This window comes from Rhopilema esculentum, chromosome 6 (genome assembly GCF_057945365.1).
Source record: "Rhopilema esculentum isolate cy_ngs chromosome 6, ASM5794536v1, whole genome shotgun sequence".
NCBI lineage: Eukaryota > Metazoa > Cnidaria > Scyphozoa > Rhizostomeae > Rhizostomatidae > Rhopilema > Rhopilema esculentum.
This window is the reverse complement of record NC_142820.1, coordinates 8,126,235-8,149,341: the sequence shown is the minus strand read 5'-3', so window position 1 is coordinate 8,149,341 and position 23,107 is coordinate 8,126,235. Positions and strand designations below refer to the sequence as shown.

Below are 23,107 nucleotides of genomic sequence, written 5' to 3'. Positions count from 1 at the left end.
CCTTATTCGCTTTTTATTTTCTTCATGCATCCTTTTCACGCGTTATCGTTGTTGCTTGATTTTCGTGCTGGCAAAAAATTAGCCAGGCAATTACATAAAAACCTCATGATTCTTCGTCTGCACTTATTTCTTGTATTTCGAAAAAAATTTTAAGCAATACTTTGATTGATATCATTTCTATTTTCAATTTAAGGAAAATAATTCTCTTTGACCATTTTTTGACAAGGTTTTCACAGAAATGCTAACCTGATAAACGTGGTCCTTTTTGCGTATTTTCTCGTATTTGTATGTGTTGTATTTGACGAAGCGATTTAAAATACGGGGCATGAATAGTGATGACGACTTCTATCCTTATAAAGGAAGCAGGATTTTAGATTGGGACTAAAGCGTAAATTGAGGAAGCATAGGTGGGTTGGGGGATAAATTGGTAGGGATGTGCTTTTATGACAAAGATTTGGGTATTGGGATAGTAATTTCTCCAAACGAGAGGGTTACGTAATCGGTTTTACTAAACTATGGAATCACCCAAAACGAGCCAAAACGAGCCAAAAAGACCCAAAAAGAAAAGAAGCAAAAAGAAGCAGGCAAAGAATAGGTAAAACTGGGAATAAAAAGAAGAGAAAAGAAATGTAAAGGAAAACATATGAAATTACCTGCTCTGCATCTAAAAGAGCGGACAGCGTCGCCTCCATTTTCTTGGTTTGCCACTCTCAGCCAACGTGCACAGGTCAAAAAAGGCGCGAAAAACAGTCGTTCTGCTCGATGCTATTTGCGACGTTTCGGATCGTTTTGGGTCGTTCTGTTGTAATTTTGGGTCGTTATGGCTGGTTTTGGCTGGTTATGGGTCATTTTGGCTCGTTTTGGCTCGTTTTGGGTGATTCCATAGTTTAGTAAAACCGTTACGTAATAGGCTTTTCGGCAATAAACGATTTCTGTGTTTTAGACAATTCAACAGAACGAACATACATTATGATGGAAGCTAGGCTGAGTGCGTTGTTCAAAAACGAGTCAGAGTATACAATATTGGAAAGGTGAATGCAAGTTTGAATTATATTGTTCTACTTTCACTTTGCAAATCCTGCGATGTCAGGCGATATCCTTAGTGATCTAGATCTACGAATCTGCATAAAGTTTTGTAATTCCCATGTCTGGTTGTAAATTCCACAAAAAGTCTTCGATAAAAAACCTGGCAATCAATGTTAGCTTAGGGGATCAATTTAAAAGTGGAAAGGTGATAATTGTACATGCGTAATTTGGAGATAGAGTCCGTGGAATTTTCTCCAAAATTAAAGGTTTTTATTTATCTAGTTATTAGTTTTTGTTTGTGTAATTAGTTGGACTTTATTAGTTGGACTTAATTAGCTCAAACTAAAACTGTCTTTGTTTTAACCAATTGTAAATAGTGTTATTATGATAATAATATTAGTAGCTAATCCAAATTCCAAGCAGCACAGGACTTTTTGATACTTTAAAAATATTTGGTTCATGCCTTTTATTCGAGTTTTTATCATGAAAGATTCCAGAGACACTGCTTTATAAGAATTTATTTCTTCGTGTGACTGTTTTTTGGTCTATGAAATACCTGTTCTACAATAAAAACAGCATTGAGCGAGCTTGGATACAACAGTGTCAATAAACAACGTTGAAACAATTTAAAAAGTGGCTTTTACTCAATGCTTTCCAATCATCAATGTTTATTTCGTTAAGTGGATTGTTATTCTTATTTTTAGATTCCCTGGTAATGCCCTGAAAGGGAAGAGATACAATCCTCCGTTTAACTATTTTCACCATGTAAGTATATCGTTTATTCAAAAATTTTTCTAAATGCATATCCGACATTTGTTTTCTTTTTGTTGTTGAATTCCCTATAACATTGATATTGATTACCTTTGAAAGTTTTTATGCTTTAGTTTGTTGAAGTATCTATAAAGTCTGTCTCTCCAGTTTGCTCTTTGAATAATCAAAAGATTTTCGATGATGTTTAAAAGTAAATTGAATAAAAGATAGGCCGTATTAAGGTACCGAAGGCTTATTAAGGTGGGCAAAGTCTATTGTGGCGCTCAATGTGTTAGAGGTGTGCAAGCTATATTAAGGTTTACAAAGTCTTGGAGGTGTACTAATGTTACTTATAACCGTTATTCAAACAAGCTGTAAGGCAGCGATACTGACAAATATTGTATTTCGTGGCCCAGTTGGTATATATGTAATATGGCATATCGATGGCATATCGATGGCATATCGATGGCATATACGGGTATATAAAGACTTAAACGTTTCCCGAATACTCCAGCTTAATTACCTTAAAAGTTATCCTTATTGCTAGTAAAATTGATGTAGCTCTGCTAAAAACCTCTTCAATACCATCTTTTTAGAACTGTAAAACGTTCACATGAAAATATTTCGTTAAGTTGCTCCATGATCGTATTGAGCAAGAAACTTCGAGTTGGTGCTTAGGACCGTTCTGTTCTATACATCGAAGCTTGTAGAGCTCGGGGTAGAGGTCTATCTATATGGCATCGAACACCGTAAAATAGACCTCGCGAAACAGTGATCTTCATTATTTGTGAATATCCCTTCAGTATTGATATCCAATTCCTTTGTTACAGATGAAGAAAAAAGGTGCTTTTCAAATTTTTGCTGATGATTACGTCACAGATGATAGCGGCACGGGAGTTGTGCATTCGGCTCCTGCCTTTGGTGAGGTAAGTGATCTTAAGTTCGTTTCGGTGCTTAGTTCTGGCTGTGAAGGGATTTCATTTTGGATCTCTTTGTTTGACAGCTAAATTATTAACATAGTTCAAGAATCTATTTTCATCTGAAGACAGACTTGCTTAACCAATGCCCTTCTTTCGCCAAAAAATTCATTCGTCTTTTCAAGAGAAAGGCTGCTGTGGGACACGAGTTTTTAAAATGTAGCAAACATGATATAAGAAGGCGTTTGAAAAACATTTTATTTTATACTAAATGATATAAGTTTGTTAAAGTTTAATGATTTTCTAATGCCAAATTTTCCTTTTCAAACAGCCTTTTTAATTTTCATTCTAACAACTCATAAATGGACCAGCATAACTGATTTATTTCATTATTCTCATACGGATAAAATGGAACATAGCTTTTTGGTGAAAATAGCCTTTCTGTGTACAATGCCCCCTTGAACAATTCGGCTTTTCTGTGAAGGCAATCAACAGATACTTAAGTGGCTTGAGCTTTCTTTCAATTAGCTATTGTCCAATCATTAAACGCGTTAATGGTTTTACCCCTATTGATTGGCCAATTTTGATTGAAAAATGGCCTAAGCCAGTCTAGTATCTGTCGATTGAACTTAATCCACGATGATAGCCTGTAAATATAGCCTATAACATAGCCCATAACATAGCCGATAACATAGCCGATAACATAGCCGATAACATAGCCTATAAAAGTTCCTTTCCTCTCTTAAGGTCAGAGTGAATTCCATAAACTATCTTTTATTATAATTTTGTCTCCAAAATCCCTTTCTTTTAAAAACCCATAAGAAAAGCCTATACAATATAGATTTTAAAACAATCAGCACCTTGCCCTTGTGCATAACCTCAGGCGTTTCTAGTCATGGCTGCTCTTCGAAATTTTCTCGTTCTTTCCCATCCCACAAGCTCCTTACTTTGCCCATTCAGTTGAAGCATTTTGGCTTACCCTCCCCCCCTCTCTTTCCCTTCGTTTGCCTCTGCACAGTGATCAATAGTCCTTTCTACATATTCTCCCATATGAACTAGAACCATGCTACGTAATCACTGCCTTGTCATCCGCATATCTGATGCTCCAGACAGGTCAGTCTCCTGTAATCCTTCCGTCTCTCCGTGAAATAACCTTGTCATCTTTTTCCATGATTTTCTAACCGATTACATGAAACGATCCTGACTAAGCGCTTTGTGTTCTAAATACTGCAGTTCTTCCATCATATATTTTCCTCATTAACAAAGTGAAAACCTAGATCCAAATGAAATGCTTAGATTTGCTCAAATTGACGAGAAAATGGCGCTAATATTTAAACATGGCTGCTAAAGATGGAAACAATTAGCCTGAATTGACATTGTCGCTATTTTAAAGATTTTTGATAAACTTTGATGGATCGCTTGTTTTCGATTTTTGTTTTTGATTTTTTGACTAATTGCGGAACATTGATGGCAAGTAAAATATTTCAATGGACTAACTAGGGGCATGGAAGAAGGAGGAGATGAAGTTTTCATAAAAAGTTTTGGGCTAAAAATGTCTAGGAATCTAGCTGGAATTTATCTTCATATTATAATCTTTTACGATTACTCTGTCATTGCCGATATTTGTTTGCATTGCGATAAATGTTTGCCAGAATTCGAATATCGTGTTTGATATGTTTACTAAATGTTTTTTTGTCCTTTATTACGTCTTTATAAGCAGTAATGAAAAAATGTTCTAATCCAATCGATCTTTGCCACTAAATAGAGTCAAAGCGTCCTATTTTACCAATATCAGTTTAGTTTTTCATCCAGCACTAAAATCGGAAATTATGGTCAAGACTTGGACTGGAGCAGTCTCGACGGAAATTATTCCCAATTTCCTTGTCATATCAATTAATTGTGTATTCTTTGCCACTAAAACCGCATATTTGATAGGTCTTAAGCAAAAATCACTGTGCACTAATTTCGAAAGGGGGATAACAAGGTTTTATGGTTTTTAGTTAAACAATTTATTTGTGATTATTACTAATCATTGTCGTGAAATTCCGTACCTCGAGGAATGAAAATAATTAAGCCAAAGGGCTCACGTCATATTTCTTCTCTTCAAGTCATTATTTGGATTTCATATAAACTGAGAGAAATCAGCAATTTCTTAAGCTAAGCTGCCTATTAGGGAAACACAGCAAACCAAAAACAAATACTCTTTGTACATAATTGTATGAAAAGTATTCGACTATTTGTCAGATTGAAGATCATAAGACTGCCACGATTTATAAAGCATTATATTTTGTATCAATTTGTGTATATAATTTTTCTGTTCATTTTGAAATTTTTTTAAAGCTGTTTTATACCCTGTGTAGTGCTAGGCGAAAAAGTATTGCAATATATTGCAAAATGCTTTGGTAATTATGACACAAAGCATCCATAAAAACAAGATAAATGTGTACTTTGTGATAACGGCTAATTACTTCTCGTAAAAAGATGGAAATCAGAATGGAATCAATATGCCAAAATGAATTTGGCCTTAAGCAACGCGTACCAAAATTGATATCAAGACTTTGAAATTTGCAACTTAGCAACATTTTGCAGCATGCCTCAATTTCTTTGTTTTTTAAGTAAAGAGCTTTTGTTTCTGCTTAATTTGTTCTTTTTGAGCAACTTGATTTTGAATTCTATTTCTCCTTAACAAAGGACGATTACAGAGTTTGTATGGCGAATGGAGTGATAGCGAAGGGCGGAGAACTGCCGTGTCCGGTTGATGCTAGTGGAGTCTTTACTGATCCGGTTTCGGATTTCAAAAATCAGTACGTAAAGGTATGTATGGGCTTGTGCATTGCACTTTTGTTTGCGAATTATGCGTTTACTGTTTTTTTGGCGTGGGAAACTGCGCGTGCTAGAAGTACTAGAAGCATTAAGTTTAGAAGCTAATAAAGGACATCTTGATATTGGCTGGTCGAAGAATAACGTAATGGGGGGGGGGGGGGGGGGGTGGGGGGGTATTGTATAAACCTATGGAAGCAAGATGTCCCTGCCTTTCAAGGGGTGTAAAAACCTTTGACTGATAGACCCGCTCATATGTTTACGAATAAACAACACACATATGTAGTTTGCCAAGTGAGATCGCTCGCTTTTTCACTATAAAAGGAAAATTCTTACGATTATTTAACGAATCGTTTGTTTTGAAAACGTAGCCAGAAATTTGTTGCAAGGTATAATTTTCAATTGCAATATCAATGCTAAAGAGTTCAGAAATTTTTTATGTTTTGATAAATTTCCATTGTCTGTCTTATATGGTAAAAAATTTCTAAAACTTTCGTTGACGTGAAATGAGGATAACCAAACATGAAATGAGGCTGATAAACAAAGTTTTGAGTGATGCATTTGTATATATATAATTTTTGTGTTTACAGGATGCGGATAAACACATTGTGAAAATGTTGAAGCAAAACGGAAAACTTGTGCATCAAGGCAATGTTAAGCACAGCTATCCATTTTGTTGGAGGTTTGTCGTGTCGTTTAAGCTTATAACAAATTTTGTACGTTACAGCTTATGACTGTATCTTCATTGGATGAATCTATTGTTTTATCAAAGAATAATGTAGGTTTGTTTCCATTGTTTAACTAGCAAAGGAACTGTCTGAGGATGGGGTACAATATTACGATATTTCATAGGAAAACTTCTCATGGAATAAGCAAAGTGATATCGAATCAAAGGGTTTGTAAAAATTGACATCAATGTTATATTTGCTAACACCCATATGAATCGTTTGCAGGTCAGATACCCCTCTGATCTACAAAGCTGTTCCTGGCTGGTTCGTCGCTGTTGAAGGCATCGTTCAAAAACTTCTTGCAAACAACAAACAGTGCTACTGGTGTGTATACAGTTAATAATCGCATTTTTACCTAGAGATGTGAAGTAGAGATTCGCATCTGCACCTCATGATCTCGCAAAGTCTTGTTGTTTGCTATTGATTGAAACGCATACCGTTAGACACTGATCCTCTCCAAGAGCTCTTCAAGCTGACAGAGCAACTCCCTCTCTTACCTTTCTGTTCAATAGTCCATACATTGAACGCGTGGGATACGTATGGTAGGGGTGATGGGTACGGTTGAGCAGAACGTGATGTATTTTCCTTTCCCAGAATGATTGTATGGGACACTTAGGACTTCTTGTCTCTATGCGCAACTTTGTGAGACTTTCAAACTGACAGGCCTAAAAAGACTGTTTAAGCCTTTAGACAATAAATTTTATTATAGGGTAAATATGAATACGCTTGAACGTAAAAGGTGTATAAAAATTGCCAATCATTTGAGGATGTAGACCCTACTTATTTGTTAGAGGTTAAAAGTTTTCTGCTTTTGCAGTTTAAAATTTTAATGGCTGTTAAATTTTTTACATAGGGTTCCTGAATTTGTAAAAGAAAAGCGATTTCACAATTGGCTGGAAAATGCACGTGATTGGAACATTTCAAGGAACAGGTACTGGGGAACACCAATACCTTTGTGGGTCAGCGAAGACTTCAAGGAGGTAGGCTGTGTTGAAATTGTAGGCTGTGAGGTAGGCTGTGTTGAAAAAGTGTAGCACTTTTACTAGCTTTCCAAAAAGTCTAAACAGTTCCTAAAAAGGCTCGTTGAATTGAAGAGGTATGTTCTTTTAGAATTTCAAGTACCTTAGAAAATTTGTCTCTGAGCATGGGCATGTAGTATCGTGTTTTGATTGGCTTTCTAAATGAGTGAGATTTGCAATTTGTCACACATTTAAAGGCGATAATATTGTACGATTCGGGGACCCTATCACATAATTTATTCTGTCGTTAGGATCCTTGGGTATACATCGGATGCAAATGCTTATCTGTGTGGATATTTGATTGTTTGTTGAGTTGCAAATGTATTTTGAAGCATATGTAGCAAAATGTCAAGGTGACTTTAGAATTTTTCAAATTATAAGGGATTTAGAAATAGGTTAAATTGCACTGAAAACTCTCTTCTTTCGGCGGGTATACATTTTCCTTACCCACGATATTCCCGTGACTTGCAAAAAACGTAATTTAAAGGTTCGGTTCTAAGGGCCTTAAATGGAGAAAATCATCCCACCTTCCAGCCTGTGAGCTGAGAGGTGAGACCCCACCCTCCAAAAGATTCCTTTGTATTTCTTGTCCTGCGTTTGTATGGAAAATGAGCCAGCTCGGTTTTGTGAGATCCCGCTGTTTGAGAGGTGGGATCTGTCTTACCGGGGTAGGATTAATTTTTTCAATATAAACGCTGGAATGTGGGATGAAGCTGGAAGGCGGGATGGAATTTTAATGTGCACACGATCCAATTTCATTCCACTTGTCAGAACAAAGGCTGGAAGGTGTGATAATTCTTGCCATGTACAGCTGAATGGTGGGAAAGAATATGTATGTAAACATTCGATGCTTACATCTCACCTGCAAGATTCTGGGCTGAGGGGTGGGATGAATTTGCTCATGTAAACAGGCCCTAAGTAGATACATATATTATGAAGAAGCTATCTCTTATCTGTTAACAAATCTTGTGGAACACAATTTTGTTCATTAGGGACATGAGTGTAGCATTTTGTTTGTTTGAAATACCTTCCAGTTGAAAATGTTGGTTTTCCAATGGTTTGATCTTTTGTAATCCTTAAATGGCTTTTAGGCACTTTTGGCTTTAAGCTAGTTTGGTCTTAATCTACCTTTATTTTCCGTATTAAAAATTTAAATTTAGAAATTAAGATGGTGCATACTTATCGTTTCACAAATAAAAGGATATCTGTACAAATACTTATTGGTCATTGTGGCTTTTCATTCTTTTCATTATGCGTAGTTCCTCCAATTTTTCACAAAGAAATATTTTAGATTTTTGTAGTATGTGTGACCATCTTCTGACGTCACAGAATGTTATCTCTCTGAGCGAAAGAATTTTAATATTAGTTGTGATAAATTTTTTGGTTGTCGCTAGAACAATGAAGAGGGCTTAGTTGCAATCCATTATGGATTCAATCGACTGGGGAATTTAAACCGTCAATTGACATTAGAGTTAAATTTCGTGTTTCAATGCTTTCTGCACAAATGATGTTGATTTATTCACGTACTGTTTGCTAAAAATTCCCGCTTATTTATTCCTACTTGTTTTCTTCAAGGTCGTGTGCGTTGGCTCAATTAAGGAACTAGAAGAATTATCTGGAGTCAAGGTGTCTGACCTTCATCGCGAAAGGTAAAGCAGATCTGCAGAGTTCTGTAAAACTTGAAGAGGAGAAAAGGACTGGTTTTCTCCTCCGCATCTTTTATTAAATCTCTTTTTACGTAACCATCTATAGACTATCTAGAACCCAGGGAATCCAAACTCTAGCTCCCGCTCTTGGCAACGTGGTTTTGATAAGTGCGATTACAGAAACTGGCCTAATTCCAGAAACAAATCAAATATGCTGTTGTCCTTTTACTATTATGAATTGCTTTTATTTAAAAATGGGATGCGATTAAAAGTCTTAATAGAGTGTCTGCATCTCGATATTTCGTTAATTTGCAAAAAATCTTTAGAGGATATCCTGCAAAGCTATTGGAAGTTTTTGCGGTCAGTCATCGAAAACTATAGTATTTGTCGTCTTCAAAGAATGCTTCTTTAGGGAAATGAATGAATGTATGTAATGTCGACAATTCATATAGGAGTTTTATCTCATATTTCTTATCAAGAAATCTCTTGTACGGTTTTAGTTGTACATTGTTTTACTTCATTTGCTGAATCAAGATGCTTCTTAACATATAGAAATTGTTGATGATTGAGATTAATCACCGGAACATAAAAAAATTTCAACATAATTTTTGTGTAAATTTCTTGTTTAAAAAGGAAGCAAATAGGTTTAAATGCTCGGCAGTTGAATTTTCTTGTTTTCGTAGAAATTCTGAATGTTTGAGTTTTCTTGAAATAATAGATGTTTTGTTGTTGCAGTGTTGATGGCATCACAATCCCCTCAAAACAAGGAAAGGGAGTTCTTCGACGTGTTTCAGAGGTGTTTGATTGTTGGTTCGAAAGTGGCAGGTAACCGACCCTTCCTTCAATAAATTGCTCACTTTCTCTTGGGCTGACCAGCTATCCTTCTATTTAGTAATTAACTACTAAGCCATTGAAATTGTTCATCAGCTATTGATATGAATAATTGTTACAACTTAGATTTTCAGTCCGGTGTCCTACTTCAAACATAAACTATTTTGCGAATTCTAAATCAAAAGATACAACGTTGTGTTTCATATGTATAGCTACTTTTTAAGTCTGTGAAATCTAGCGTTTCATCAAATGATAAAAGTCGATGTAAGGTTTTGAGCAAGTTTTTGCTTTTGATTCTTTGATTGGTATTTGCTTAGATTGCTGTATTTGCTAACGATAAGTAAATAAGTTTTTGGTACTGCAAAATTTGAAGATGGCACGAATTAGCGTAAACATAGCAAACTTAAGTACTTTTCGTCCAACTCTCTTCAGATTTTAAACCTCGGAAAGTGACCAAAAGTAAGCCAACAATTTTGGATCGAAAGTAACGTGAGAGGAAAAGAACGTGTTTTGTTGATTGATTGGTTACGAACAGTGGTTAATATGAATTTATGCTATGTTTAATAGAATGGTGATAGGCGCTTAAGTGAGAGAGTTTTGGGAATTGGAAGAAGGGAGTATCAAACATGCAAACCTTAAACTGGATGTTAATATTATTCTCATTAAAGTCCGCCTGTATCTGCATTATAAAGTTATGGAAAGTATGTGAAGCTTTTTTATCCAAAACATTATTCTTTGTCAGCTAATGTGATATTCTATTATAGTTTGAGTGAGAATACAAGAAATGACTTCCCCACGTTGACAAGTTGCACCTAAGACTGACTTGATTCCACCAGACATATTGCATACATGATTAACCCTGTATAATAGTTGCAGTTGCAGGAATAATAAATCGCTACTTATTACAATGTTCTATAAAACCTTGTTGATTATTTTCTTCCAGCATGCCTTATGCACAGTCTCATTATCCGTTCGAGAACAAAGAGACGTTTGAGAAATCATTTCCCGCCGATTTCATTGCAGAAGGGATTGATCAAACCCGCGGCTGGTGAGGAAATCAAAAACTCTATATTCTATCCGTCCTGTCTGTAAAATCTAATTGTATCTTGGCAAAGCTGATTTTTGTTAAAGACCATCCCACCTCGAGCCTCCACAATGGCTACCTCTATCTGCCATCTGCATAGTGAAATTCTCTCTCCGAGAGCTGAACGTCTCGTTGCCTTGCTTAACGAACAAAAGTGCAACCCTTCTTCTCCTGTTAAAAGTTTCATATCTCGTTGTTGATGTCTTCCAAAAGAAACTTTTTCCTTGTAATTTTTCCTTGCTTTTAAAGAATTTTTAGTATATTTTTTTCTAGCAATCCCATAATCACGAAATGATGTCTTATGAGTAGAAACATAAGTAGTGATGGTAAAGGGTAAAGGAGAACTGCGACCAAATCTTTTATATCTCATAAAACAGATTTAAAGGAAGTTTTGACTCTTGAACAGAAAATTTTTAGTTGCCTCTCTCTTTTACTTATTCAACTCTGTTTTGTCTCAAAAAGGTTTTCTTTTACAATCCTTGCCTTAAATTTGGTTTAATTTTTGCCAAAAATCTTGCATCTTATTATGCCTTGGAATGGAGTATTTTTTACTGGATGTTCGCACTTGCTTTTTCAGGTTTTACACATTGCTTGTGTTATCAACAGCGCTGTTCGACAAGCCCCCTTACAAGAACCTGATTGTCAATGGCCTAGTCCTCGCTTCGTAAGTTAATGCTTAAGTTAATTTCTCTAACAAGCTATTCGTTTATTTCTCTAATTTACTGCTATGTAAATTTTCGATTTAGGACAAAAAAATTCAATTACTTTTTATATTCTTATGTATCAAATTTATCTTGTTAAAGGGATTTAATTCAATGAATTAAGCAAAGTTTATGTAGTCAACGTTTTAAGTGGCGGTCCTTATTGTGTTAGTTTGTTCGAAAAATTTGCATTAAAAACCGCCAGATCCTGTTATTGAGTAATTGAATTTGGAATAAACATTTAAATGTATGTTTGATAAGCTCTCAATGAGATAGTTGATTATTGTTAAGACGAAAGATTGACAAACGCATAAGACCAACTTTCTCTCAATTAAGTTATTCTGTAAATTAAGTTACTTGTTCTGACTGGGAGAGTTTTATTAGATGCGTCAACTTTATCAATGTTATACTAATGAAGCAACTTGTTCTATAAATCACTCTTTTTAGTATCTTCCCCTGTCTTTCTCCCATCCTTCTTGCCACTTTCTTCGTGCAACTTTCTCTCCCTTCCGTTTGACACTCCATCCTTTTCTTTTTCATCCTTCTTTGTCCCTTCTTATCTTCATGTTTCTGTCCCTTCTTGCTACGTGTCCACTTATTATCGCCAAAGTTGTTTATTCCATTCATGAAAGTGTTTACGATTGTCCTCCCGACGGTTTCCTCCCTCTTTTCTTTCCTTTTCTCTCTCCCTCTCACTTCAGATGTGTTACATGGGCGGATTTCATGTTTTTCAGGTGTTGGTTAAACCACTTGTCCTTTTTGTTTTAATCAAATTGCAATACGGTTATCATGCAATAATGAATTGCCTTACAGTTGAAACTAGATGGCTGTCCTTTTTTGTACAACGACGAGTTGTTGCTAAGATACGGGACCAGTGCAAAGGATCTCGAGCTTTTTTTCTCTATTGTTTCCCTTTCACAAACTTTTTCTCTCAAGTTGACCTTAGTGGAGATCGCAAATGCAGCCAGCGTTACCCCCTGAGTTGTCTATGGCTACGTCGATTTGCACAAACAAGTATTTTAAAAAGCAGCAACCACAAGTTTAGGCCAAAGGATTTTAAGAAAGTAATATAGATCGTACTGTTATGCAACAGTAATGTGGCCTCTATTATTTATCATCAAGCAATAATGTAATTGTAAACCAATTTAGGGTGTGAAGAGCAAGGATGATAGAAAAATGCCGTTCTCAGCATTTAAATTTAAGAATTGTTTCACAATTGTTTCTTTATTGTTTTTTGATCATTAAGATTAAACGACTTGAAACATCGTGTATTTTAAGTGCACTCTAAAATCTTCTTACACTTTCAGTGATGGCACCAAAATGAGCAAGAGGAAGAAAAACTATCCAGATCCGCTTTCAGTCGTAAACAAGTACGGCTCAGATGCGCTAAGGTGGGTTCCCTGGAAAAACCCTCGTTTCATCTTTTTTTGTTAATACGTGTTTTTCCTTGAGCAAAGTAATTTTCTATAAGCTCTTGTAACCTAACAAGTTAAGTATTTTCCAGTAATATCTGTGTGATTTTGGTTTATAAAAACTACAAAACTTTGATCACAAGAACAATAGCCGCAAAATGTTTAACATCACGGGTGTTTAATGAATTAATAAACAGGATTTAAAGTACTGCGCTTAATCACATTGTGGTTTTCATTTGAAAACGCGTAATAAATGGCGGGGCAACTGATAATGCTATTAAACTTTGGTAAGAAGTACCGCCTATGGTCAGTCATCCGAAATAACTTAACTTGGGGGTTCATCAATCTTCAGATGAATCTTAGCCAGAAGTATATCACGCCTCTTGCGATAAAGTGGACTGTTTTGGAGTGAGCTTGTCATTGAAGCTGGCTCGTTGGCCATTGGTGCCAGCCCCTTACAGCTAAAAACTAGTCAGTCAAGCTATAAACTACTTTATAAATTGAAAAAATCAAGTAAATGTCAAAAACGTTTGATAGTGAATTAAATGAATAGCCGTAATCCATTATATCATTGGAGCATTTTGTATGACACTGCCCAGGAAAAGTGACATGTGAAATGGGGGGAAATAAATATGTTCGGAAAATGGAATGAATTGCTATTGTTAGAATAGGGAAAATTATGTTTTTTCCATCAGTTATAATCATTAAATGCTGTAGATTTTTTTGCGATTGCATCCTACATATTTATTCGCTTGTTCGCTTCTGAGCTATTACTCATTTAAAATAATTCATCGTTTTCTTAGGCCAATTGCTTTTCAATCGGGACTGTTAATAGGAAATAGGCTAGTTCCAATACATTTTGTTCTCTTTTTACACCCTGCTGCAGAAAAACATAACTAAAAATGACTTGGATGCATTTTGTGTTGTTTTTCAGGACATAGACACATTAACATTAACGTTAGGGACAAAATTCGTTCTTTGCCAGGCTTGGACAATCACTTGCCTTGCTTCACAATATTCCTTCAATTCTTGTCGGATTTTTATAAATTTATCCTAAACAGTTGTGTTTGAAGAATCAGGTCCAATTAAAGGACGATTGCGAGAAGTAGCTTTCAGGGTTAGCAATAAAAGAGCTCTCATTTACCACTTTAGGCCTACTTTTTACGGTCATGTTACGTTTATTGTTCTTTAGCTTTTCAAGGCAGAAGAAAATAGAAAAAGAGGGGTAAAATCATGGTATAAAAGCTCTGGTTATGTTTTTATGTTTCCCCCTTTTATTTTACAGATTGTATTTGATAAACTCCCCAGTCGTGAGGGCTGATTCACTTCGTTTTCAAGAAAGTGGCGTGAAAGATGTCATCAAGGACGTGTTCCTGCCATGGTACAATGCTTACAGGTTTCTGGTTCAGTGCATCGAACTTTACAAAAAGGTATCTTATGTTATTCCACTTTAGCCACATTAAATCACAGAAAAAATTTTAACCTAACCTTTTAAGTTTTCTTTGACCAGTGTTTTTTTTTCGACAAGCCACCACAGCAGATACACAACTATTTGGTGTATAGAACAGGACGGTTCTAACTTGCTACTCCGAGTTTCACACGCGTAATGCGATCAGCATTCATCCAAGCACCGTCCTGTTCTATACACCAAACAGCGTGTACAGCTCTGTCTATACAGCATCGAGAACTTTGTGACAGAACGAAACAATAATTGTCATTCCACCTCCCCTCGAGAGTCATATTTTAGGCTACTGCGAGCCTGTAGAAGGACATATGGCAACCGTTGAATATCTTGATTTCCCGTTAAGTCTATATAACTTAACTTGTAGGGTCTATTCGTATGTGTTTTTATTGTTTCTGTAAAAGGTTTGCTACTGCAGAAAACACTTAAAAGTTCCCAATGCTTTAGAAAACGGTGCACAGCCCTTATAGCAAGGTATAAGAAGCTGGCCTGAGTTAATCGTTAAGACTTAACAGCCGCATCCGACCCAGCAGGTTCTTGAGCATAAAGCATCAGCTTATCAAATAACAAAAATAATGATTTATTTCCATTCTATCTTTCCATTTGATATTCCATATTCCATTGATGTTCCATACATTTGAGGGTCATTTTTACACGACATATTAATATTTTATGGCACAATATTGCTAGTTTTATATGAAAGTAATGAACTTCAGAAGAATTTCTTTAAGGTCACAGACATTTTACACTGTTTTACACTGTTCCATGCAACTTAATTTGCTTATCTTATAGTATTTTATTCTTTTTAACAGGACCACAAGTTAGAATTTTCGTACGATGAAACAAAGCTTCATGAGTCAAACAATTACATGGATAGATGGATACTGTCATTCACACAGAGTTTACTTCTGTTTGTCAAAGAAGAAATGAATGGTATGTATTTATGAATCATCCTTTCGATTTCTCTCCAAGGGTTCTTTGGGGGCGCTCATCTCCCCCTTTCCTATTAACTATTTACGGTTTCCGAGAATATGCCCATATTGGTACTTAATTTCTTGAAAGTCAAGACGCAGTAGCATGCTTTAGAAATCCTTGCATTCACTTGCCCATCCAAATACGTAAGAGGTTTTTAGAATGAAATATTTCAGTCAGATATTAATCTCTCGAATATCCTAACATGCGTAAAAAAGTGTCCCAGCCCAAATGTAAATCACGCTTAACCGATCTTTAAGATTACCATAACAACGGATTTTCGAGGCTCGAGAAGTTAATAACGTTAATATGTTTTTTCACAGCTTACCGACTTTATACCGTTGTGCCTCGATTGGTGAAGTTCATTGATAACCTGACAAACTGGTATGTCAGGTCGAACAGGAAGAGGCTGAAGGTGCGAACATGTTAATACCATGTAATATAACTCAGTACAGGCTAAATTGTTGCTAAGTACAGTATAGTTTGATGCTGTCAAGGATGTATGGAGAATATAGTTCTTTGTCCTCGTGTGATAACTTTCCCTGGGGCTTCTTCCAAAACATTTTCCAAGTCTTGCTCCTTTGTACTCTCGGTGCTTTGGGATTACCTCCCTAACCGATATGTTACTCTTGGTACAAGGGCCGCAACAATAATGGCATTGAACGGTAGAAAGAGCAAAAAAGCGGAACTGGAGGAGGCGGAAGAAAGTTCATTCTCCCTTTTACATCCCTTTTTTCATCTCTTTTTTCCAATTAATGCTTGCTTTGTCGTCGATTTTGGTGAATATCGTTTGGGCTTTTTTCTTGAATTTTCCAAATTGTATTTGCTGGTGCATCTTAAGAGAGCTTATTCTGTTATATCTGGAACCTTTTCTCAACGAAACCTTGAAAATGTTCAGTTCTGAGATAGGGATCCTTTCGAATTAATTTTTACAGGGTTATGACACCTTATGATTTCTGCTTTGAGATCAGGAAAGATTCCTTTATTTTTGAAGCTATCATAGTTATCGAACCGTGACACAGAGGTGGAAAAAACTTTTTTCTTTCTGGGAACCTAAGTATCTGGCTAAAAACTTTCTGCAAGATTTCAAGGGGTAGACAAACAAACTTTCTGTTCGTACCTACAATACTGTATTTAGCTGAAGAAATTCAAGACGTTTATATGAAACTGACTCTGAGTAGGCCTAACTCAACATATTAGATATGACTTTACTTAATGCATAAATGTATAGTAAAGGGAAATCAACTGTAACCAGAAATTGGTTCATTTCGTCAATCATTGTGATGGAAAACCCAAAATCAGAAGGCAATAATTTCTAAACATAGTTTCAGAAGAATCAGGGGCAAAATCATTTGAATTGTATGGTGCATTTTACGGAGAAAGCTTAACACAGCCTATTATTTGACAAGTGTGAAGAAATATATGGTGAATGGAGTCCTAATATGCACCAAATTACTTTAACCAAGCATATTAACTTATGATCAATGCTCCTCACACCATAGTACAAGAAATAATTTCCGTGAAAGTAGATTCCAGTCCCTATATTAATCTCAGTCTAAACAATGGTTTGTCTAAAAAGCTCAGCTGCCAAAAAAAATTTTGATGGTGAGTGGTTGAGATTTCTGTGAGATGGTGAATGTGCACAAAGAATTTCTTTCCAATGGAAAGATACTATACCCAACAGTCCATTGGCAGCTCATATTTAGCTGCTTACAGGCAAGTTGAAATAATATTAAATGCTGATTTGACTTAACTCTTGTCACCAGATTTTTAAATTTACTTTAACACTTCAAAACTTTTCTGTGAAACTTTCTGCTAATATTTCCATCCAGAAAAATTTCTGGGAACTATATTCCCAGGTTCCGATACTTTTTCCACCTCTGCCGTGACAATTTCAATTTTGCCGTCATTTTATTTAACCGTTTGGAGAATATGCTGAAATTTTAATAAGGGTGAACTATTTATCAATACTAAATGTCCTAACTCTAAGATGGTGGTAATGTTAAACCTTCCCATCAGCTCTTCAGGTCGGTTCAACGTTGATAATTCAGAACAGCATTGACAATAATAAATCGAATGCCCAGAGGCTTAATAGATTTTACTTTGATTGGTAGTTATCGATAAGTTTGATACTTTTTAAGTAACATTGTATCATGAAAAGATCTTTAATTAGATAGTGTCCATTTTTGGCAAGTAGCAAGTTTCTCTAACTTTTCCTTTTATCACCAGGGCGAGTCAGGTCCAGAGGATTGCGACATTGCATTGCACACTCTGTTTGCAGTTGTGTTAACTTTGGTGAAAGTGATGGCTCCATTTACTCCATTTTTAACGGAGCACATCTATCAGAATCTGAAGCACTTCATAGTTGACGATGGTGTGCCAGTTGAAGAAACAGCTAGCGTCCACTACCTCATGCTTCCTGCACCAAGGTATTTCTAAGTCAAGACTTTCTCACCTTCTACATGACTCCAAACTATCTTATTCTAGTCTGTTTAACTGCTTCTCCTTGAGATTGCTGCATTGCATTGGTTTCTGCTGCATTGCATTGGTTTCCGCCGCATTTGAAGCTAGCCATAGAAATTATTTTCTCTTACAGTCGTTTGACCATATTTTGCCATTAAGCTGCCAATGCTCCGTAACATGTTTTTTCAAGAAATCTGTTTAGTGCCGTGAAGCTCTGAGGTTCTAAAAACTGCAGATCGATTTATATAAATATGCCCTGATGTATAGAAAATTATGACTCGAAGTTTCATCTCGGAGTTTCAACACTTGCCTGAAATCATGGAAGTAACTTTGAATCATAATATTTTTAATTTTCTACTTTTTGCAATTATATTTCTTTGTTGACAGAATGGAATTTATCCACGAAGAAGTTGAAAGATCTGTTTCCCGAATGCAGACTGTTATAGAACTCGGTCGAGTTGCTAGAGACAGGAAAACATTGCCATTAAAGGTATATAACCTCACCTGGCACCAGTTTGCGCTATCTGTTTCAGTTATATACATACATATATATATGCTCTTACACCATCATCGACCTCATCATGTTCATCATCATCATTAGTCAATCATCGCTCCAATCAATCAGTCAATCACTCCAATCAATCAGTCAATCACTACAATAGGTCAGTCATTTCACTTCATCACAATCAATCAAACATTACAATCAATCATTGCAATCAAGCCATTATCTGCATCTTCATCATTTTTGTTTTTTGTCAAACACTTTTGCCACGTTCTGCATATCCTTACCAAACTGTAATTAAAATTGAAAAAGTGCGACCAGGGACAAGTAGATAAGGGACTTTGTGGACGTTTGCTTATTTCTAGCTTCTTCAAAGTGTCTAAAACATTATAAGTGATGGTAAATGCATGCCCGTTAAACATTCCAAGAGTCAATTTAAACTGCCCTCTATCACAAAACTTGTTTTGCAATTTTTCTTTCTTATTTCCGTCCGCAATTTTCTTACCCTGACTTATTACGCAGCATTTTATTGAAATTGAACTTTTTAAAGGTGTCATATTTTATTTTTTCTACTTCATCATAGTACCCATTACCAGAAGTGATTGTAATTCACAAAGACCCAACATATTTAGCAGACGTCTCCTCCCTATCGAGTTACGTATCTGAGGTAATTCAAATTCAATGTCTGCTTCTAAATCACTTTTGACTGGTGACTCAACACATCTATTTCAATGTCATTATAAATTATAAGTAGGCATTTAGAGAATTTCAATGACAGAATATTTCACTGTAGGTTGGAGTTTGCTGTCTCAAATTGTAATCCTTTCAGTAAGGTAGATTAGAGATATTCGGCCAAGACAGAAAAATCTTTTTCCAAGGATTTTATATGTATATTCGATAAAAATGCAGGATTTTAAATCATACCCTAAAAGCATCACAAAGTAAACACACAGTTATCTATGTTGTACAAATTGCCTCAGCCGCTGGAACTCATTTGCTTCAACTTGCGCCATCCCCCGTCTTTACCGCCAAACAGTATGTGAGATAACTTAAAGTGTCTTGTGTCCTTTGCTATTTGTGTGAATAGACGGGGGTTTGGGCAGTATTTTATGCCTTTGAAATTGTTCCTATTCTAAACAAGAACATATGCGGTCTCTTGTACCTTGTTAAACTAAGTGGTTAACTCAAAGCGCCACCCAAAAGAGTATTTCGTTAGCTTTCTGCCAGACATATTCTATTTCTTACATGTTTATCCCATAACGCTAATGTAATTTTTCGCTAACTGAGAGGTGAAAAGCATAATACAGATCTATTTTGTAACCTTGGCATTTGAAACAACTCTATAATCTTGTCTTGATAGATCACCTTATGAATTAGATTACCTTCATGTCGATACTTTCCTATCACGCTTTCTATTATGGATAATTTTAATCAGAAAACCTAATCAATCTTACTTCGTTGATTTATGAATTGATAATTCATGCCTTGTTGCTTCACTAAACCAGGAGCTTAATCTGCGGAAAGTGACAACGTCATCGGACAAAGACAAGTACGGTTTGAAGCTAAAAGCTTCGGCGGATTTCCAAATTCTCGGGAAAAGACTCAAAGGAGATTTCAAAAAAGTTCTCGAAGCCTTGAAAGGTTTGTCTTTAATAACCAGCAGTGACCCGGTTTTTTTGGTGCGATGCAAAATGACGGCATGTTTCTTTTTGTTTTTCATCCAAGTAGAGTTCTTAAAGATAGGTGTCACTTGGATTGTTTAGATCTACAAAATCTAAAATGTCTGTAAAAGCTTTAAACCTAAAGTTTATGTAAAAAAAGGTTTGTTTTACTTCTTGCTAAGTTCGAACGTAGAAAAACCCAGCACTATTAAGTGCACCCATCCCTTCAATAACTGCAGCACTGCGGATTTTAAAGGAAATTTGGGGGGTGTTGGCAGGGATCATGCTGCCATGTCACGTCCGACTCCCGAAATCATTTCAGAATTTCCTGAAACTGGTATAATTCCATAAATTTATTGTTGCTGCTAACTTTTAAACGGGTATTTTTCATTTACTTAGATGTATTTTCAGGCACAAAAGCTACAGTCCTTATGCAAAGATGCTCAGATAAAATTCACCACCATGCATTGTCCGGGCACTCAAGCACTACATAAAAAAGAATGGGATCAATGCTAAATCCTGTCATTGTGTCTGTTAATGCTGAAGTAATTCTATCGTCGTTTCCTTTTCCATTGCAGACATAAACCAAGATGAACTACAAAAATATCAGAAAGATGGAAAGATAGTTGTAGCTGGTCAGGAGCTGTCTGGTGAAGACCTCAAGGTACATGCTGCGGTCATATCCATACAACTGTACTGAAGCGTATTGGCTCTTGTTAAAATTCTGACATGGGACGGGCGTGTCATCTAGTTTCCTCCATGATTGGGCTTAAGCAAGAATGCACTAAAGGGAATCTATTTAAGTATTTGTAATCTGACCCATACGGCCTGCATATTGTTGCGCTATTATAATATTTAAATTGCATTATACAAGTAGTAATAATTAGCTACGGTGATGAAATTTTATTGTTGCTGCTTTAAGGAATATTCAAAATTAAATTGTATGCAAAAGCCTTAAAATTTCAAGAACTGTTTCTTGTAGCGTCAACGGGTGATGCTAAAAGGCTAGATGCATTGTTAATGGCATCTGAAATCGGACCTTCCAAAGAAACTGTAACGAAATATTCGTCCGATATACCAATTTTTGTTGTCAGTGTTTCTATGCAACAGATTTTCTTAAACCCCCTTCCCGTCCATTTGCTCTCTAACTACATCGTAAAAGTAGCTGAGCTTTTAACTTTGCTTATACCCTAGCTCAACTACACATTTGGAGATCATACCGAGTTGTCACAAAAGTATGAGCCTCATTCTGATGGCGAGGTATGTTTGCGCTTGTTGAATTTTTTTTCACTCACTATAGCTTTTGACCCTCTTGAATACCGCTAGGCACATACGCCACGTTTTGGGTTTAAATACGAGAAGGTAGAAGGTATTTTGTACAAGCCATAGTGGTTTGGAGAAATTATATAATCAATTCGAGTGAGCATAGCAAGGGTTGCTTTGAAGGAAAATCAGTATTTGGTCATTAGGACTTTCACGTTTTTGTCAAATTCCACGATTTAATATTCTTCGTTCTTGGTACAGTCTTTCATATGTCCAAAAAAATTTTATCCACAAATACTAGTTGAAAAACTTGTAACCTGACGTAAATTGATGGGAAGTTGTTGTTATTTTATTTTTACTTGTTCCAAAGGTGCTTATCCTGCTAGACATAACACCTGACCAGACTATGGTCAATGAAGGGATTGCCAGAGAGGTTGTCAACAGAATTCAAAGGCTTCGTAAAAAGGTAAAGATGTTGTTTATTTGGTCTTTTATGCGAAATTTAAAGGAAACAATGCTGGGCTAATTAAGTCGATAAGGCACCAGTTTTGAAAGTCACTGTTTTTCCAGGCAAAGGCAAAGAAACCTTGACCATATCAAGAGTAAAAATGATTCAAGGTTCCAAACATACAGCCAATAGGGTTGAATGGTAGCAGGTTGCAGGCTGAAGTATAATCTGGAATATGACGAATGATGAATCACCTGACTGTGATCTTATATATGATATAATTAAGCCTGTAACCTGCCCTGTAACAGTATCCCGTCCGAAAATTTGCTTCCTGACTCCCTGCACGATTTGTGAATATATTTTTATAGCGTTTTATGTCGTAAAATAGAATCCCGTTACAACCGGTATAGAATAACACCCCAGCTTTTTGGGTTTTCAATAATTTGTTTCTATCATGTGAAAGATTAGTGGGTTTTTGACATAAAAATTTGAATCACTGAACTCTATGATTCCTTGAAATGTTGTTTCAACAACGAAAGTAATCCATTCACATCTTAGGCTAAACTTTCACCCACTGATGACATCACAATTAGTTATGAGGTTTGTCAACTTGGCTCTTCCAAACCAGAGCAAGAAGCCAGCAGTTTGCTCTCTTCTATCATCGAATCGCATTCAAGTTACATTTATGATAGCATCAAGCAAAAGTTTTACAATAACCTTGACCCGAATGGACTGCCAGAAGTCATTCACGAAGACACTGGGGTAAGATTATTATTATTACATTTATATATCCCCATTTTAATCGTTCGGTTCCATTTGCAAGGCACAACCCCTCGGCCTATTCACCTTGTTATAAGCCTATTCAGTTATTCATGGCTTGAACTCTGGGTCACGTTGCCCTTGATCATACTGATTTTGATGGTTTTGCGGCTCTTATCGTAACACAGCATATTTATAAAGAATATCCTAACTTATCTCATCTGCATAAACCTTGACTGACGTCACAATTGGTCTGGTTTTGGCTCATAAGACAACGTGATATACGAATCCTGTATACTCGGTTTATTAGGCTCAAAAAGATTCGCCACTGATTGTCAGGATTCCAACCAATCATCTCGCGAATCCTGTTTGGTATGGCTTTCCACTGATCACTTTGCTGTGTAACCGTGCTTATTTTTCAAAATCCTGCCTAGACAGAGGTGTAAGTCAGCTCGATTGAGTAATGGTCGTTCCTAAAGGATGACGTCAAGTTGTAAGGGCTGTGAACACCAACATCTGGGAAGGGAAGTGCCAAGATTATGATTATTAAAAAAGAAAAGCCGTCCTTTCGTTTGAACAAACAAAGCGAGAGAAAGAAATGATTATTTTATAAGCACTTAAAGGCAGCAAGATTTCTTGGACT

The 23,107-nt window shown here is 36.0% G+C and overlaps 1 protein-coding gene across 1 annotated transcript in view; it reads left to right on the top strand.

Moving 5' to 3' along the window:
• Positions 1 to 23,107, top strand: part of LOC135686561 (isoleucine--tRNA ligase, cytoplasmic) — a 29,947-nt gene that overhangs the window by 4,776 nt on the left and 2,064 nt on the right. Inside the window, exons 10-32 of the mRNA XM_065202815.2 lie at positions 944 to 1,031; positions 1,731 to 1,791; positions 2,607 to 2,702; positions 5,385 to 5,507; positions 6,104 to 6,195; positions 6,467 to 6,565; positions 7,095 to 7,221; positions 8,836 to 8,909; positions 9,642 to 9,731; positions 10,681 to 10,785; positions 11,399 to 11,485; positions 12,830 to 12,913; positions 14,220 to 14,364; positions 15,209 to 15,329; positions 15,692 to 15,783; positions 17,598 to 17,797; positions 18,219 to 18,321; positions 18,917 to 19,000; positions 19,839 to 19,974; positions 20,573 to 20,658; positions 21,189 to 21,254; positions 21,628 to 21,723; positions 22,264 to 22,467. Coding sequence (XP_065058887.2) covers positions 944 to 1,031; positions 1,731 to 1,791; positions 2,607 to 2,702; positions 5,385 to 5,507; positions 6,104 to 6,195; positions 6,467 to 6,565; positions 7,095 to 7,221; positions 8,836 to 8,909; positions 9,642 to 9,731; positions 10,681 to 10,785; positions 11,399 to 11,485; positions 12,830 to 12,913; positions 14,220 to 14,364; positions 15,209 to 15,329; positions 15,692 to 15,783; positions 17,598 to 17,797; positions 18,219 to 18,321; positions 18,917 to 19,000; positions 19,839 to 19,974; positions 20,573 to 20,658; positions 21,189 to 21,254; positions 21,628 to 21,723; positions 22,264 to 22,467 — 2,459 coding nt within the window. The remainder of the gene's footprint in view (positions 1 to 943; positions 1,032 to 1,730; positions 1,792 to 2,606; positions 2,703 to 5,384; positions 5,508 to 6,103; positions 6,196 to 6,466; positions 6,566 to 7,094; positions 7,222 to 8,835; positions 8,910 to 9,641; positions 9,732 to 10,680; positions 10,786 to 11,398; positions 11,486 to 12,829; positions 12,914 to 14,219; positions 14,365 to 15,208; positions 15,330 to 15,691; positions 15,784 to 17,597; positions 17,798 to 18,218; positions 18,322 to 18,916; positions 19,001 to 19,838; positions 19,975 to 20,572; positions 20,659 to 21,188; positions 21,255 to 21,627; positions 21,724 to 22,263; positions 22,468 to 23,107) is intronic.